Source organism: Peromyscus eremicus, unplaced genomic scaffold (assembly GCF_949786415.1).
Source record: "Peromyscus eremicus unplaced genomic scaffold, PerEre_H2_v1 PerEre#2#unplaced_1733, whole genome shotgun sequence".
Lineage (NCBI taxonomy): Eukaryota > Metazoa > Chordata > Mammalia > Rodentia > Cricetidae > Peromyscus > Peromyscus eremicus.
In genome coordinates this window covers 20,282-38,493 of record NW_026735968.1, presented here as the reverse complement: position 1 = coordinate 38,493, position 18,212 = coordinate 20,282, and the positions used below count along the sequence as shown (strand labels likewise).

Here is an 18,212-nt window from a genome sequence, read left to right as displayed (position 1 = left end):
TTCAGATCCCTAGCCTCCACATAAAAGCTGGTCAGGGCAATGTCATCTGTAACTCTGGCATTGGGGGTGGGGAGAAGCAGAAACAAGTGGATCCCTGGAGCTCATTGGCCAGGCGACCTCGCTAGATCAGTGAACTCTAGGTTCAGTGGGAGACCCTGTCTCAAAATATAAGATATAGCATGATCAAGAAATCCAACATTGACCAAAACACAATTAATTTTGGGGTTTTTGTTTGTTTGTTTGTTTTTGTTTTCCAAGGCAGGGTTTCTCTGTAGCTTTGGAGCCTGTCCTGGACTAGCTCTGTAGGCCAGGCTGGCCTCGAACTCACAGAGATCCACCTGCCTCTGCCTCCCGAGTGCTGGGATTATAGGCGTGTGCCACCACTGCCCAGCCACAATTAGTTTGTAACTGTAGTTTCTGGCCTTTCAGAAAACCTAGGCAACGTCTGTGCTTAAGCAGGGCGGAAACCCCACTATAGTACGGAGATGAGGTCTTCTTGCTTTCTCTAGTGACTTCTCAAAGTAAAAGCTAAGTGGAGTCAGTTTCCCCTGGTATAAGGAAGGACCCCTCCTCAAAACAAAGAATGGTCAAAGCACCCTGACTTGCTATGTACACATGCTGGCTCACACTGCATCTTAACGATTTCTTGCTTTTTTTCCTTTTTTCATTCTCAGTGTATGATATGAGGCTCCAGTTTCCTCCTCCAGAACAGGACAATGGCCTTGTCATCCTGCTGGGAGGGTCTAACATGAGACAACATAAGTCAACATCTGGCGCTGTGCCTGGCATAACAAGGCCCTCTTCTGAGTGTCAAACTCCTGTGCAGGCGTCCAAAGAGGGTGACTCTCACCTTCCATCTACTAGCACCTATTCCAAATTCTCACTTCCATTCTCAGAGGAACACAGAACTCCAGACCACGTTTCTAAACTCACACACAATGAAGTGGTTGGACTCCTGACCACACTGGGGTGAGAGAGAGAGAGAGAGAGAACTACCACCGCTTCCTGTTAGCCCATCACAGTCCACACTGTAACTATCACTTCTCTTTCTGCTGCCTCCCTTACAGAAACTGCTGACATTCACCTTCCCACTCTACCTGTCAAGAATACTGTTCTCCGAGTGCCGTCTGTTCTCTCAGATCCTGTTCAGAAGTTTGCTCATCATCTAGGTCAAAAATTGGTGGTTTTCCAGGTCTCCATCACCCCCTACCTTAGTCCTCTCTGCCTATTGTGACTTGTTTTCTTGCAGAGTCTACATTACCACCTACAGTCAGGACAGGCTGAAGTTTACCTCAGATGAGTTACATCCTCACCTGAAGGTCCTAGCTCTTGGCAGAGGGCAACCCAGCAGTGGTGCCTGACACTGTCCGATGACCACATTGTAATGTAAATGAGCTTCTCCTTACTTTGAAAAACATTGGCTGGGCAAGAATGTGAGTACCCCACATGTCACTATGAGAATCTCTCCTTTACATGCCTGGGAGTCGCAGATCCCCTCCTCCCGAAGCCATTTCCCATCAGCACCTTCTCTGCACTCTCTTTATGCATCCCCTGCCCATCTTCTGAAATCCAGCCTGTGGCCAGTACTCCATGATTCTAGAAGCTCTACCCTCCCTTCTGGCCTTCCACAGTACCTATGTTTACTGACTGGTTTTGTGTATCAACTTGACTCAAGCTAGAGTCATCAGAGAGGAAGGAGTCTCAGTTGAGGAAATGCCTCCATGAAATCCAGCTGTGAGGCATTTTCTTGTTCAGTGATCAATGAGAGAGGGTCCAGCCCCTGGTGGGTGGGGACACTCATGGGCTGGTGGTCCTGGGTTCTCTAAGAAAACAGGCTGAGCAAGCCATGGGAAGCAAGCCAGTAAGCAGCACTCCTCCATGGCCTCTGCATCAGCTCCTGCCTCAAGGATCCTCCCCTGTTTGAGTTCCTGACCTGACTTCCTTCAGCGATGAACAGCAATGCTGAAGTGTAAGCCAACCAAAACCTTTCTGTCCCAACTTGTTTGTGGTCATGGTGTTTCGTCACAGCAATAGAAACCCTCACTAAGACATCATGCTTTATTCTCTGCTTGGATTCTAACTTCTTTAGCATATAGTCAGATATTCCTCATCATTTCTCTCTTTTTTCCCCCAAAGCTCTTGAGAGCAGAAGCTGCTTCCTTCTTGGTAGTTGGCTTGGTAAGCATGTAACCTATGGTTCGAGACTTTTAACTATTTTCCCTTATCAGTGTCACACTATGTGTATACACAGGACTACATGTATATGCATGTGGAGAACTATTCCTCACATCCAATGTAATAAGCATAGTAAAAAAAAAAAAAATGCCTTTTAGACATGTAAAAATAGCTTAGTCAGGAGCCCACTACACCCAAGGCTGCACCTGATAACCAGAACCCAGTGACATCACTCACCATAACAAGACACAGTCCTAAACCCCATGATGCCCACTGGACAGTATATAAGCAGAGACCAAGAGCAAGGCTCTGCTCTGCACATCTGGAGAGACCGGGATCCTGACCCTCAATCAGACACTTCTGTTAGAGACTGGACCTGACCTTGGGGAGATAGGCTTAGGACCACAGTTAGGAATGTAGAGTGTGAACCTTGTGTGATGACCCTCAGCATAGTGAACTATAACTCTTATTATACTATGTGTATCTACCTTCTTGCTTGCAACATACACTTTACCTTTCTTTTTTAAAGACAGTCATACTGCTATCACTGCCCTGGAACTCACTGAACAGGTGGGGTTGACTGGACAGTGAGCCCCAGGGATTCTGTTTCCATCTCCCTAACATGGAGATTACAAGCCCAAGCCACCATGTTGGGCTTTTTATCAGTGTTCCGGTACTGAACGTAGGTATTGGGGATGGAACTTGGGTCCTTGTGCTTACAAGGTAAACACTGTACCAGCTGAGCCACCTCCCCACCCTCCATCCCCCCACCCCTCACCCCCAGCCTTCTGTACCACTCTTGGGCTACTTCAACTTCAGCTCTTCTGGCCTCGGTGGGGCATTCTGAAATGGTACACATTCACTTGCCTCCCCCTCCCCGCCAAGCCTTCTGATAGGAGTACCCAGGAAGAGCTATCATTGACTGACACATGCTTAGGATAAAATAGGACACCCATACTACTATTCTCATTTTAGACCTGCATGAAAAGGGACAAAGTGGAGAGAGTCCCACTTTTTTTATATATAGTATTACTTAATCTCATTCACCTTATTGATAAGTAGGTATTTAGGACCAGAACGAATCTTACGACAGAAGTTGCTGAAACATCTCTCAATATAGCCCAGCTGGCCTTGAAATCACGGTTTTCCTGCTTCTGCCTTTCTATTATTGGAATCATAGGGGTGGGCCATTACACCTGGCCTTCATGATTCTTTCCTCTAAGAAATGTATGCGGTCTTTGCACCAAAATTAAGTTTCCATACAGCAAACTAGCCTAGCGCTAGAACTCCAGGAGGCCGCCGCCATACCTTTGAAGGTAATGGACATAGCTTTCTCTGCCTCCAGATCCTTCCTCACGCTCAGGCAGGCAAGATTGATCGGCGCGGGGAGCCAGAGGCAAGCATTCCAGCACAGTTTTGCGGTTAGGCAGAACCCCAAGTAAGTCTCCAAGAATAAACGAGCAAGTCACAAGGAGCTAGGAGGCGGGGGTGGGGGTGGGGGTGGGGGCCGACTGTGAACTCTGCTGCAGGCGGACCTGTCACTCCAGCTGACAGCAGGAACCCTCCACCTTCACGTTTTTAAGGAAGGCGGTGCGCCCCAGACGGAGGGAGAGCTTGGCTCTAGGGAAATGAACTCCTGAGGTTGTAAAGAGAAGGGAAAAGGCCCGGGGGCGGCCAGCGGCCCAGTGAGACACCTGTGGAGTGGGCAGCACAACAGGCTCACGCTACCTGGCGTCGGGCTCCTCCTCCGACTCGGCCTCCTCCTCCTCCTCGCCCTCCGACGACTCCTCGGTCTCCAGCTCCTGGGCCGCCTCCTGGTCCGCACCCCAGCCGAGGAAGCCCTCCGCGGCGTGTCTGCTGTCACCGCTCGCCATCGCGCCTGTCCCGGCCGGAGTCGGAGCTGCCCGCGCCTCGCCCGGTGTTCTCCGTCTGACTGCACTTCGCCGGGGCCGCGGGGCTGCTCGGGTTCCCGGCGCGCGGGGCGGGGGAGCCCCGAGCCTTTAAATAGAAGGCGTCAAGAGTTTCGCCACTGAGCGTCTGGGGCCCGGGCTCAGCTCTCCCCGGTCCGGGTCGCCTGCCAAGGGCCCCGCCCGCCTGGCAGATCTTGGGTGGCCTCTGGGACCGGGGCAGACTGCAGTGCTGAGGGCTGCACCTGGGCGTCGAACAACCCGGCTGCCCAGCCTTCCGTCCAGTGATCTGGCGGGTTTTACACTCCAGCTGAGCTGCTGGATGGTTCCTTGAGGCCAGGGACTTGCTTCCCTTATTCCTGATGTTATGGTGCCAGTTTGTAGATAGTTTAAGGTCTCACTGCTTGCACGGTGACAATGGGAAACTTGCTAGAGGCGCCCGATACAAAGGCTCACTTTCCAACCATCAGGCCCCACTGTTCCAGAGAACCTCTTAAACTCACACTACCCAAAGGTGTGTCCATGGGACCGAGATCTCATTGGATCATGTAAAGCTGGTGCTTAAACTCTCAACCGTGGCTCTAGGACTAAAGCCCAAGGTTCTCCGAGATCAAATCCTGACTAATCCCCTTTCAGAAATCAGGAATTTACACCGTATCAAGTAGAACGCCTTCTGCCTATTTATTTATTCAGGATCACCACCTTTCTCTGAAATCTCCAGGTTTGAACTTGCTGCTCCTCTCCAGCAGCCTACTGAGTATGTTGATACCTAGCAGACGATGGACGTTCATCTCTGTCCCACCACCCGGTTCTTAGAAGCTCCTAAGCTGGCCAAATACCTAGGGCAAACCACAGTATGTAACGAATGCTTCTAAAAAGGCCAGACCTGTGTAGTAGTGAAGAGGCAGGAATGTATCCTTTCCTGAGAAGGGCTTTGGGGCTACAACTCTAAACCTTTATTTTTAATCACAGTGGATTCTACTTACAGTTTAGTTTGTAGAGACAGGAAAGTAGGTATTACTCTCTAGCTACAACAGCTTGCATGCTGTGCACCAGCATGTGAACAAAGGTGTAGATAGGCAGGCTCTTTTACCACTGATTTTGCCAAGATCCTATTTCAAATAATCCAAAACAGAATTGTTTACAGAGTCCACACTTTTGACACTAACAATACTTTAACAACACATACAAACATATAGAAATGGAGCAATCAACACACACAAAATAAAATGTAAAATTCACACAAAATTGAAATTGAAAATAATGTCTCCTGTTGCAGATATTAGCTCAATGGGTAGTGCACTTGCCTATCAGGCACGGGCTGAGTTCAATCCCCAGCACTGGAAATAAATTTAAACCCCGCCTCATATATTAACAGCCCACTTACCTGATACAGCTCGACTGCTACAAGTACATGATCTTAGGCTGGCCCATTAGTTCCAGGATGTAAATTTATGAGCTTTTTGGCCTACTTGTTACAACAAATCAGCTCAAGAGTAGTAGGGTGGGGCCACAGAAAACCGAGAACAGGGTGGCAGTGCACGAGTCCACACTGTGGTTAATTCTGAGGCTTTATTAAATGTCATACTGCTGCAAAGCAGAACACCCATCCCTAAGTGCCCACTATTTACAAACATTCCCTGGGGTCACCATTAAACTATCACACTCAATACATTCTGAGAACGAAGAGCTGCACAGCATGGAGTAGCTCTCAGGAACATTTCCAAGAAAAAGAATTCATATATAAAACGCTTAACTGCATCAAAAGTACTACAGATTAGTAATCTAAAAAACTGACCCACGTGGAAAGCTTTATTCCTAATAAAGCCAGAGAAATATAGTGGTTAACGGGAATTAGATTCAGACCAGTTCAGATCCATCTCATTACAAAACCAGTGACTGTCACAAAAAAATTACACCTCAATAATTTCCAGGTATAAACTTTATTCCATTTGACGGCATACAAAAATTTGAACTTAAAAGAAAAAGAAAATATGCACCCTTTATAAGTCAAAGAAAGTGAACATTTTAGTTTTTTAATTGGTCTGCAAAAAATAGTTCAGTGGTACAAATTGTACCACCATAGGCCTACAAGAAGTCTGCAATCTTTGAAAAAGTTAAAACTGCCTTCAAGATTATTTTTTATATTTAAATTTACAGATACTAACCAATTTACAAATATTTACATAACTAAAAACAGTCTTAATAAACAGAATAGCTTGTATCTGAAGCTACTACTTTCATGTGGAAAAGAAATACTAAAAAAGATTTTTGTATAAACATTAAACTTTTATTTATAATTTTATTGTCTTATCTAAAACACTTGGTAGTGGCTTACTGCCTAAAAATTCCAGTTGAGATTATAATCCACAGAAATCTGATTCTACAAATAGGATAGAATCTTAACTTGATGTTTCAGTTTTCTGCTGTTTTTTTTTTTTAACATGAGGAAAAGAAAACCAGAAAACCGGAGGTAAAGCAACAGTGTACACTGCACTATGCTCTCAGAAAGCATAGGAAACTTCATTTTTCCAAAGTGTCTGAGTCAGAGACTCAGTCCATTAGCAAGTCACTAACTGCTGTTAGTGCTCCTGTTACAACAGTGCAAAATGTATTGTTTCATCACAAAACCTAAAGCAACCTCCAGTCTCTCTGAGCAAGGTGTGAAGAGCTCATGGGACACTGGTACAGACACAGTCACAGACAGGCTGCCCCAGCGAGTCAAGAGAAGACTTAAGGCAATGGTCCAGTATTTCAGGACTCCACAGTGAGTTCAAGGAGTCCAAGATTTCATTTGCTTCAAGTAACTCAATAACTGACTTGAATCTTCCCTTGACTAGAACTGAGCTGAACAACTATCTACTGCCAGTTACACTGCAAATATGTATTACTTAGATCCTTTGCAAAATTCCACATGCTTCTTCAGTATTAACATGTGGTACAAGTACTTAAAATTATATCAAAACCTTATTAGTTCAGGTAATTTCTCAAAATATATTTTATGCTGAAAAGTCATGCCATAATACTACTAATCATCAATGTAAACATTTTCAAAAATACATTTTTAAATCAAAGAGTTTATTAGGAAATGTCATAATAAAATATGTAATCTTTATATAAGTATGTCCTTTTAAAAATAAAACAAAAACAAGAACAACATTAAAAATAAACCATGATGGAGGTAAACAAATGCATTGGGATGTAACTATTGTTCTTTATTTCTTGGAAGAGTTTAAGAACTAGAGGCCAGCTATCTCTTCAGAGTAGCAGCTCTCAAAGGCAGAACACTGTTCAGGTCTCTCTTGTTTTTCAATCTCTGCCAGGACTAGGAAAGGGAAAAAAATTAAAAATTAATCTTAAAATACAAACTAGACACAGAACAAAAGACTGATTTTGAAAAGTTTAAAAGAATATTAGCAGTGGTTCTATCTACATAGAAGTTTAGATTGTTTTTCTTAATTTTATTTCCCAAGGTATTTTATTACCACCGGAAAAGAAACAATTATTTAATATTCTATGGATTGATTTAAAAAAACAATGGGCACAGTGGTGGCAAAAAAAACAAGTGACAATAATAATGTAACTTACAGATTAAATTATTTCATCTAAAATAGCAAAGTACTCAATTTGAATTTAAGAAGGGGGAAAAGACTAGCTTCTTTTTTTTTTTCTTTAATGGAAAAAATGGTATTTTTATGAAGGCAAGAGTAAATATAAAACTTGGTGCATGCCCCTGGAAACAGTGAAAGAGTTCACAAGAAAAGATACTGCAATTCTTGTTCATATGCTAAAAATCCAGGTCACGATTTTATGAAGACATTAGGTGTTCAAGTAACTAATAGCTTTACTGCTAACTATTCCTAAAAGAAGCTTATCCACTATCAAGAATAAGTGAGCAATAAGAAAAACTATGTTCCACTTTGCTTGTTATGAGGCAAGGCCTACTTTGAAGAGAACTTACAGCACACTACTTGCATTTTAATTACATGAATGTCTGTCTGTCTGTCCAAATAGTGAAAAGGGTATCGCTAATACATCTTCAGTTCTCTGACCTTTCCCTCCTAGGAAGCCTTCCCTCCTAATTCTTACATATTTCTATCAATGCATTTTCACACTGCCATTCATTGCTGACAAGTACCTCATCTAGCAAAACTACTGATAAATAAATCAATACTGTGGACACAAACCTATAAGTACCTTTTGAATTTTCAAAAGGTATCAAAGGTAAAATGTCATGGTGGGAGTAGCAGAAAAAGGGAAAAAAGCACAATTCACATATCAAGTCCTTCTCTTTAATAAATGCCCCAATACTTTAAAAAAGGAGTCCACTGAGTTTTATTTAGTCATTTGTGAGTTTAATAAGCTCCCTATTAAAAACGTAAAACTTATAATACCTTTCTCTGGAGGAAAAGTACATCTTTTTTCTTTTCTTTTGTCACATTAGTGGCTTTACTCTTCTAACTTTATTTTTTTCATTTTTAAAGCACACTAGTCCACTAACATCTCTAGAGTCAATAGGATACACTGTTTACCTTTAAAAACTGATCCTTGATCATATCAAACTTCTGCTTTTCATGCACAGCTCTGGCGGTATTAGTTCCATCAAAAGGTTCTGCATCAGGAAATGCACAGGTAAAAAAATTAGTACAGTGGGGTTTTATTTTTTCCCAGCACTGGGGATCAAACCTAGGGCCTCATATATGCCAGGTAAGTGTTCTACCACTGAGCTCTGTCCTCAGTCCGAGAACACTTTTAGATTAGGTTCAATTATATGAAACTGGCAGTATGTTACAGCCTCTGACTTATAAAAACAGCAAATTCATATGGTTTAACCTAGTATTTTTACTAGCTGTGTATGTACACACACACACACACACACACACACACACACACACACACACACATGATTGATCTAGCTATGAGCTGTCTGGTAAGGTAAGTAGAATTCAAGTCAGAGGAATGACAGAAATGATCGGAGATGCAACTGAGTGGATAAGATCTCTAAGGGTTTAGCGATGGTAAGGAACTATCTGGAGGAGAATTGAAAGTTACATAAAGAATGAAGCACTGTATTTAAGAGAGGGAGGGGCACAATGCCAGCTGTTACAGAAAGGTAAGCTTAAACTCAATTGTAATTTAAAAACTGATTTTTTCCAGGAGGGAAAAGGTCAGGAACTTTTAAGTACAGCAGTGGTTCTCAACCTTCCTAAATCTGCCACCCTTTCATACAGTTCCTCATGTTGTAGTGACCCCCAACCATAAAATTATTTTTGTTGCAACTTTATAACTGTAATTTTGCTACTGTTATGACCAGTAACACAAATGTCTGTGTTTCTCAATGGTCTTAGGTGACCCCTGTGAGACAGTCTTTGGATACCGCCCTCCCCCAGGGGCCATGATCCCCAGGTTGAGAACTGTTGGGGAAGATGTCACTGCTGAAGAGAATGGAGGGCAGTGCAGTGTGTTATGATGTGAACGATGTTTAGAAAGAGATCCAGGAAGAACCATTTCCATGAGGAATCTGGCAAGGAGGAGAAAAAGAATCCCAAGCAGAGAAGACAGGAGGAAACACAGCTCTTGTGTGTGCCCACTATATGCTACCTTCTGTGTCTATGCCCTCACCCACAGGACACAGCAGAAGAGGCCATACGTGACAGAGAGAGACAAGGTGGGGCGGATAGGACATACAGACCAAGTGACGGTTTTGTTTTTAAACAAAAGTCTTACACAGCCCTTAAAGATGAAAGGGAAGAATGAGAGCCAAAAGTCAAGGAAGTTTCTGGAAAGGAGCTAAGAGGAAACACCTAGAGAACCCGAGGAAAGCAAAGAGCTACAATGGAGAGGTCACTTTATTCTGAAAACTTCTGGGCAGTGGTGGGGCACGCCTTTAATCCCAGCACTCTGGAGGCAGAGGCAGGCGGATCTCTGTGAGTTCGAGGCCAGCCTGGGCTACCAAGTGAGTTCCAGGAGAGGCGCAAAGCTACACAGGGAAACGCTGTCTCGAAAAACCAAACAGAACACTCCTTAGTTTGTGGTTGTGGCAGTCGATTTTATCTTGTGTGTATATGTGTGGGTGCAGTAAGATATGGGGTGTGCAGTCACAGGACAACTGGAGAAAGCTGGCTCTCTCCTTCTGCCATCTGGGTCCTGGGGACAGAGCTCAGGCTGGCAGGCTTGGCAGCAAGTACCCTTACCTTCTGACCACCTCACAGATCCTCTAGTTAGTCTGTACTTCTTACAGAGGCTGTTTAAAAGGACGCCATCCACTGTCAGAGCACAGTGGAGCTTTTCTACTGTGTTTTTAGGTTTTAGTAGAGGAAGGCTCTATGCCACACTGAATCGGGCCACATCATATACAGCACTTTATTAAAATGTTCAATTTTCAAAAGAACACAAGTAACTAAAATAATATACACTTATTGTGCAACATCAGCAAACCAAACACCAAGAAGATTTAAATTCATAGTCATGTACCCTTTTAAAATGTTGCAAAAAACAAGTTAAAATATTCTCATATAATATTTACTATAAATGTTGGCTTTTTAAATTCTTTTTCACCTCAAGATTTACAAAAATCTTCAATTTTCATTTAAGAAAGCATTTTACTTTTGTTTGTCAGGGCACGAGTAGTACTGGAAAGCCAATTCAAGGCCCAGCATGTTAGGTGGGACTCTGGAAATTAATGTCCCACTAAGTCAAAGAACGTGTCTCAAGAATGTAACTACATATTAACTTATTTGAGAAAACAGAACTGTTTTCAGACCATTTTTAAAGTTAATTTGACTTCATAAATATGTATCACAGATTACATAATTTTAATCAACTATAGTATGAAGAATGCAAGAACTGCTCAAATCTTACCAACTAAAATGTTCAAATTCACATTTAGTATTTCTCACAACTAAAGAACTTTAAATGCTTTTCCAAATTAAAAATGTAAAGGTAACAATATAAATCACTACATTATTTTAGCAAAAATAAAGTTGGAGTTAGTCAGAACCAATATGCTAACTAGATTGCAGACACTGGTCAGGGGAACCTACCTTCAACACAGATGTATTTATTTCTCCATTCAATGTCTTCAGGCCTCGGGATGGCTTTGGCTTCACGAACTGAAATCATCTGAGTGTTCCAGCTAAAGGGAGAAACAACAACAACAACAACAAAAAATGGCTGCTTTCCTAATTTCTCTTTGAGTCCATCAGTTGGAAAGCTGACCCTGACTGCCTGACAGAACACTGAATCTTGGCTCCACCCCTCAGCACCAGTTCTCCATGTCCTTGTTTATTTATGTTTATTACATGTGATTCTGCATACCTCTCCCAAGTAGTTTAAGTTCCAGGACACTGAGATACTTCTTTAGCTGTTCAGCTAGTTCCTCAGTATACACTAGATACTGAATACACATTTACTAATAAAGGAAATAGTACAAAAACGCTTCTTTAAAGTTCAAATAAGTAAAACACATAAACACTGTCTACTGCTAATACCTCAATAAGAATTTTTCATTGGTTGTGAGGTAATCTTGTGGCATTTTCTTTTTCTGATAACACTGCATAATTTTCTTCAGGTACATCTTATAGGATTTGTGATAAATCTTTGAAAGTAGCTAGCAGAAGCAAGGAAGAAAACAAAATTAATGTTTTCTGTTTTATTATATAAGCAGCAGCAGTAGTTAACAGCACTAATACAAGATCTCATGTAGCTCAGGCTACCTGAATTTGCTATGTACCTAAGAGGACCCTGATCTTCTGATCCTCTCTGCTCTCCACTTCACAATGCCAATTAATGCATGCTGGGAACAGAACCGAGAGCTTTGTGCACCCTAGGCAAGCAGTTTACCAACTGAGCTATATATACCCCATACCTACTAGTAAAATATTTTGAGTGAAATAATTTTGTCTACATATTTGAATATAAACATTATGTTTTACAGTATCTACTCATTTTACATGTTTTTTAAAAGATTATAAACATTTACTTGTATTTGAGTTACTATAAATAAAAGCACTTTTCTTTTTTCCAAGAAACACTCCGAAGTACACAACCACCTAGCTAATATACAAGAGAAAAATAAATCTGATGAGATGAAATCTTTTGTCAACAATATTTGGCTTTCTCTATCAGCAAGCCAAGAAAGAATATTGCTTGGGACCCACCAACATTCAAGCAACTCTTGCTCTATGTATCAGAAAATCCCTAAGAACATAATCATGGGTCCTATATGGGAGGTTTCTGGAAACAGGATTAATTTTTAATTTTAAATATGTAAGAAATAATTTGCTGTTTGTGAAGTTTGATCATTGGAAAGTATCCTGCAAGCATAGTTTTATAGTCTTGCTTTGATCAAGAGCTGCAGAGCATAGGATGGTAGCATGCACCTGTAATCCCAACACTCAGAAGGCAGAAGCAGGCAGATTGCAAGTTCAAAGCTAGCCTGAGATAGAGACCCTGTCTCCAAAGATCAAGGACCGAGGATGTATGTCAGTAGTAGAGCGTTGGTCTGGCATGAACAAGGCCTTGGGTTTGAACCCGGGCCATGGAGGGGGGTGGGGAAAGACAACTAGTATGGACATACATCATTAACAGAGTTTTCGTTCTTTAAACATACACATGTATCTATACATCAAAACATATACATCATGTAAGTGGGTGGGGGTTGTCAGTGGAGACATTCTAACACTGGTTGTTGCTTACAGTAAAATGTAATAGATGCTTCAAGTACTGCAGTTCTGTGAGTTCCAAACAGAAAAGGAGGACTTTGCTCGTTTACTACAAAATGCTTCCAAGATTTTCTTTAAAAATAGTGAGAAAATGAGAAAAATTATATGACTACATACTGAACCAAACATGGTTACAATATTACACTTGTATCACTTTAATTTTTACCACTCAAGATCTTTTGTTTGTTTGGTTTGGTTTGGTTTTGTGACAAGGTCTTACAGAGTCCAGTCTAGCCATGTCATCAGGGACACCCTTGAAATTTTGACCCTCCTCCCTCCATTCTGTGTGTACTGGGAAAGAAAGCATGCCTACCCCACCATGTCTGATGCTAAAACCTGTGGCCCAGGCCGTCCTCAAACTTGTGATCCTCCTGCCTCATCCTTTTCAGCATATTAGCTTGTGGTGCTACAACTAGCAGTAACTTTTACTCATTTATCTTTATTAGATTTTTTATTTTGTTTTAAGAGAGTGTAGCTATATTGCATAGACTGACCCTTAACTTCTAGACTTAAACAATTTTTGCTTCTGAGAGCAAGACTTGGCAAAAAAAAAAATCAGCAATTTTTAAATGGTCATATGAAACTACAGCAAAATGTACTGTATATACTCAAACATCCCTTAGCAGACAGTTAATTCTTTGGCTTCTAAGTAAGGATGCTTTTAATTGAATAAAATTCAGAAGACACCCTTACAAACATTTTAGCAGGGCCAGAACCCTTTTAAACGGTCCCTAATTCATTACTTTGATCATATTCTTGGCTGAGCTCCCTACAGTCAACTATGTGATATTATCTTGTATAAAATAAAGTGCTTGGCAGAAGTACTGTTTACAGAGCAAGTCTTAACATCTCTTTCCAAACATTAGCATCCCAGCGTGTATCATCTGACCCATCCAGCCATTTTCTATTCATGTTAAACTAACACAAAGCCTTTCCATCTACCTTCTGGGTCAGTCCCACAAAGCACCTACAGAAGAAATCCCTTTTTCTTCTGTGACTCTTCTCCCTTAACATTACACTATATGTCTAATTTATAAAACAACAACAGACACTGTCAATAGAGAATGTGGGTGAGAGCTGGGTGGTGGTGGCACACGCCTTTAATCCCAGCACTCAGGAGGCAGAGCCAGGAGGATCTCTGTGAGTTTTAGGCCAGCCTGGGCTACAGAGTGAGATCTAGGTCAGGCACCAAAACTACACAGAGAAATCCTGTCTCAAAAACAAAACAAAACAAACAAACAAAAAAAGAATGTGGGTGTGGGGGCTAGTGAGATAGCTCATCATATAAAGACACCTGCCACCAAGCCTGAGGACCTGAGTTTTATCCCTGGGACCCACATGGTGGAAAAGAGAAAAGTAACTCATGTTTTGTAGTTTTACATCTTTTGTCAATGAAGGCTCCTTCTTTCTCATCATCGCTGCCTGAAATTTTTAACCTAGATTATTATTTTTTGTTTATTTGCTTTATTTTTTTGAGACAGGGTTTCTCTGTGTAGTCCTGGAACTGGCCCTATACATCAGGCTGGCCTCGAACTCAGAAACCTGCCTGCCTATCTCACAAGGGCAGTGATTAAAGGCATATACCACTACTCCTAGCTAGTCTGGATTATTTTAATTTTGTTCTTACTCAGCTTTCCTCTAGCACATTTCTGACTCCTTTCTAACTTCCTTCAGTCATTTTAAGCTAATTTAAGGATCTATGATCCACACTGAAAACCTCACCATCTCACCCTCTGCATCAACACTGTAACACACATCTCTCTCCATTCAGCACTGGGCTAGGTGTTGAGGTCATCACTACAAATGAAAGATGCACAGAAACTCTACTTGTAAGATTCTGAATTGTAGTTCTTCTTTCATGTCCTGTGTTTCAAATACAAGTCAGATTTCTTTAGAGTTACCTACATGATATCAAAAAAAGGCAGTTCCAATGCTGCTGTAATCATTACAGTTAAATGAATTTTGGAGTCAAATTATCAAAATCATTATCCTTACTAGCTATCAATTCTTTGGGTATTTGCTTCATCTCTTACTGAATCCTTCTGTGACTCACTAGTAAAATATAAGGTCACAACACAACCTCATACAGTTTATAGAAATTGATGAGGTAACATCTCCTCTGCTTATAAGCTCTTTCCTATCTACTAATAGCCATTTATTAGTGCTATTACTCCCCTCTCCAAACCCTTCAACATGTAATACTAAAGTCACTATGGCTCTTTGTATACAAAGGACTCTACTCCTTCAGACTTTCCAGATTGATCAGATTACTACAAATCACTAGCTTTACTCTACCTAGACTTAGAACTCCCCAAAAAAGTTCCACTGTCTGGTTGTTTATATATTGCCTTCAAATCAAAGAAAATAAAAGATGTATTTTTTGATTTGCATTTCAACCTAATACAGCTATTTATTCAGATATTGATCATTTTAAAAAATCCCAAGTCTGCCTTGGCAGTATTTTTTTTACTTTAAATTTTCAATTCCTAGAAAACAGATGTTCCAACTACAACCTACACAGAACTAAAACACAAGACCCACCTAGGCCCTACTAGAGGAAGTCCTTAACATAAAATAGAATCACAAATGAAATAAAACAAAACCCGAGCATTATCAGGGCCAGAGAAATGGCTCAGAGGTTAAGACCATGTACTGTTCTTGAAGAGGACTCAAGTTCAGTACTCAGAACCCACACCAGGCAGCTCACAACTGTAACTCCAGCTCCAGGGGATCCAGCTCCCTCTTCTGGACTCCATGAGTACTGCACCCAACATGTACAAAACCTACACCAGACATACACACATATTTAAAAAACCCTAAGTCTTAAAACTAGGCTTATTAAACTATGAATGTTTTATTATCAAAGAATAAAAACTGAAGTCTTAGTTACTATTAATTAACTGTTAGGTGTTCTATCTCAGGAACCTGCTTACAGCACTGAAATGAACAAATGCAGCTTCTCTAAATCTACAACAATTATTTATATATAAAAAAACAAAAACAATTTCAAGTTTGACTTACTCAAATTCTGTAGCATAATATTTAAGAAAGCCCAGTAAGAGGTCCCCAAGACTTGATTCATTCTTTGAGAGGTAAGGAGGAACATTACATGGAGCATGATGTACAAGGTGCAGCTGTACAGAAGTACTAAAAGACTCCTGTGGGAAGAAAAAGAAAGAAGACACAATGCCACTGAAAACATATACTAACAACTTTTATCAATCCTGATCTAGGTTCTTTGAAGTCAGAAGCTTTGTGTGTGTGTGTGTGTGCTGGCAATTTAGAAATTTGAAGATGTTCTTTCACTTAAAGTCTCACCAGTAAGGCATAAAGTACATGAAAAACCTTAGTTCTAGTTTTTGGCTTGCATGTATCATTATGGTAGCAAAATTCAAGCATGAGTCAAACTTTATTATAAATACCATGATTCTTCTCAAAGATACATATTTATAAATTACTTGCCTAATTATTTCTACAGTGAAGTTGTACTTTATGTATAGAGATATCAAGCACGAGCAATGGCTTTTTCCAACTGCCACTTAACATAATACTCCTCTCAAAGGCCACAAAAGCTTCAATATATGAATAGTATAGTTTTTTTTGAGACTTTCAAAATTGTTTGATTTTGCTGTTGTATTTTTAGTGGAAATAGTTATTCCATGTGAGCTGAACTTCAAAAGATGATGGGAGGGAAAAGAAGATAGAATACACACAAACAAACATTTATCATAGCTATTTACAAAGGAATTATTAGCTGTGTGTGATCTAGGTCTAAATAAGGCATCTATTATAAAGAATATGAATGAGTACTTTCTGTACTAAAGCTGATAGTATTCACTCTCTTATCTGACCTTTCCTCTATTAGCAGCAAGTTCTGGATCTGAACAGGGTGACTTTCAAGTAATACATAGTCATAAAGATTTCCCCCTCCTTTTTAAAAGGAGACTCTCTACCCTAGGCTAGTCTGAAACTCAGTATGTAGCTGAGGATGACCTTGAATTTCCAATCTTCCTAGCTCTATGTCCCAAGCAGTAAGACTATAGGTATGCACCCACACCCACTTTTTTATCTGGTGTTGGGGTCCAAACCAGGGCCTTATGCATACCTGGAAGGCACTCACATCACTAAACTCCACTACTTTAATTGTCTAGCTGAAGAGACAGATGTGGAGACAGAACAGCAGCTCTATTTAACAACAGAGACTCCAGGAGAAGAAGGAGCAAATGCATCATCTCTACCTCACTTTGTCTTTCACTTTACAGGTAAAAAGATGGACTTAGGACGATAGTATTTACAACTGTAAAACGTATTTTCTGACAAAGCAAATGTAAAAGTCAAATGTAAGAGAGATGGTAGGTATAGTTATTTTTGTCAACTAAAAAGAAAAGCAAGTCCCTATTGAACAACTCCTGCTCTGAAAGCTTTTTACTAATTTTGACTCCTACCACATTTTATCATAAACACTTGATTCAAAACAGAACACCCATTTCTTTAGTTTAAAATGTCTGACTTTCCATTCTTTTTAAGTTTTTTTTCAGTAATCTAAAGAAAAAGATCAGCAACTATAAGGTTAAACTAAAGAGACATGAGACCTACTCTACTACAATACTGAATGACCTGAACAAGTCTTACTTCTATTGTCCCGTTTGGTATGACTTTATACAAGAGTCATGTAATGCTGACAGAGAAAACTGAAGGAGAAAGTGAAACTAAAAAAAGGACACACTACACCTAACAGAAGCCACAAGTAAACAGGAATTAAACCTATCTGCAGAAATCCTCAGCTTGGGGTAATAATGGAAAGATTGTCTGACTTAAGAAAAATATGCATTACTCTGATTTCTAATATGTTAGAAAGCATAAAGAGTACTACAAAATCAAAGGGAAAAGCGGCCTTAAAATGACAGGCAACAATCAATGGAAAGCAATTCAACCAATTACAGTTTCTGTGAGTACATTTTCCAGATTTACATTTTCTTCTGCTTAATCTTTTCTTAATTTAAGGAAGGTTTCCTCATTACACTTTTAGGATACTCTTACTTTGAGCTTCAGATACAAAATGTGTAATGATCTTCTAATTCCTGAGAGTATTTTCCAAATAATAAATAAATGTTAACTTTTTTGGATGAATATAATCCCCCATTTCTCTTTCATCAATGCCAACTTAAAATAAATTTAAAGGCAAACCATGAGAAATATCTGACAGCCTTCTGTAACTGCCTGCCAGTAACAGCAAAAACACCCTTAAGCCACACTCCATCATCTCAACTTTATCACTTAGACTGTTCTTCCTTTAGTTGAAGTAGTAACAACCCTCTTATAATACAGCTTTTGAGGATAGTGATATGTTTATAGTTTCTCATCCTTTTTCTGTCACATTCAGTACCAAAAGTGAACTGAAATATAT

At 40.4% G+C, this 18,212-nt stretch overlaps 2 protein-coding genes across 2 annotated transcripts in view; both read right to left on the bottom strand.

Annotated features, from left to right (window-relative positions):
* The window catches only part of Cmya5 (cardiomyopathy associated 5), a gene marked incomplete at its 3' end in the record, with an annotated part of 56,261 nt that extends 52,128 nt beyond the window's left edge, over positions 1–4,133 (bottom strand). Inside the window, exon 1 of the mRNA XM_059253125.1 lies at positions 3,904–4,133. Coding sequence (XP_059109108.1) covers positions 3,904–4,049 — 146 coding nt within the window. The remainder of the gene's footprint in view (positions 1–3,903) is intronic.
* A 1,873-nt stretch (positions 4,134–6,006) lies between these two features.
* Tent2 (terminal nucleotidyltransferase 2) overlaps positions 6,007–18,212 on the bottom strand; it is a gene marked incomplete at its 5' end in the record, with an annotated part of 31,546 nt that continues 19,340 nt past the window's right edge. The window contains 4 exons of the mRNA XM_059253124.1: positions 6,007–7,407; positions 8,615–8,694; positions 11,126–11,217; positions 15,827–15,963. Coding sequence (XP_059109107.1) covers positions 7,333–7,407; positions 8,615–8,694; positions 11,126–11,217; positions 15,827–15,963 — 384 coding nt within the window. The remainder of the gene's footprint in view (positions 7,408–8,614; positions 8,695–11,125; positions 11,218–15,826; positions 15,964–18,212) is intronic.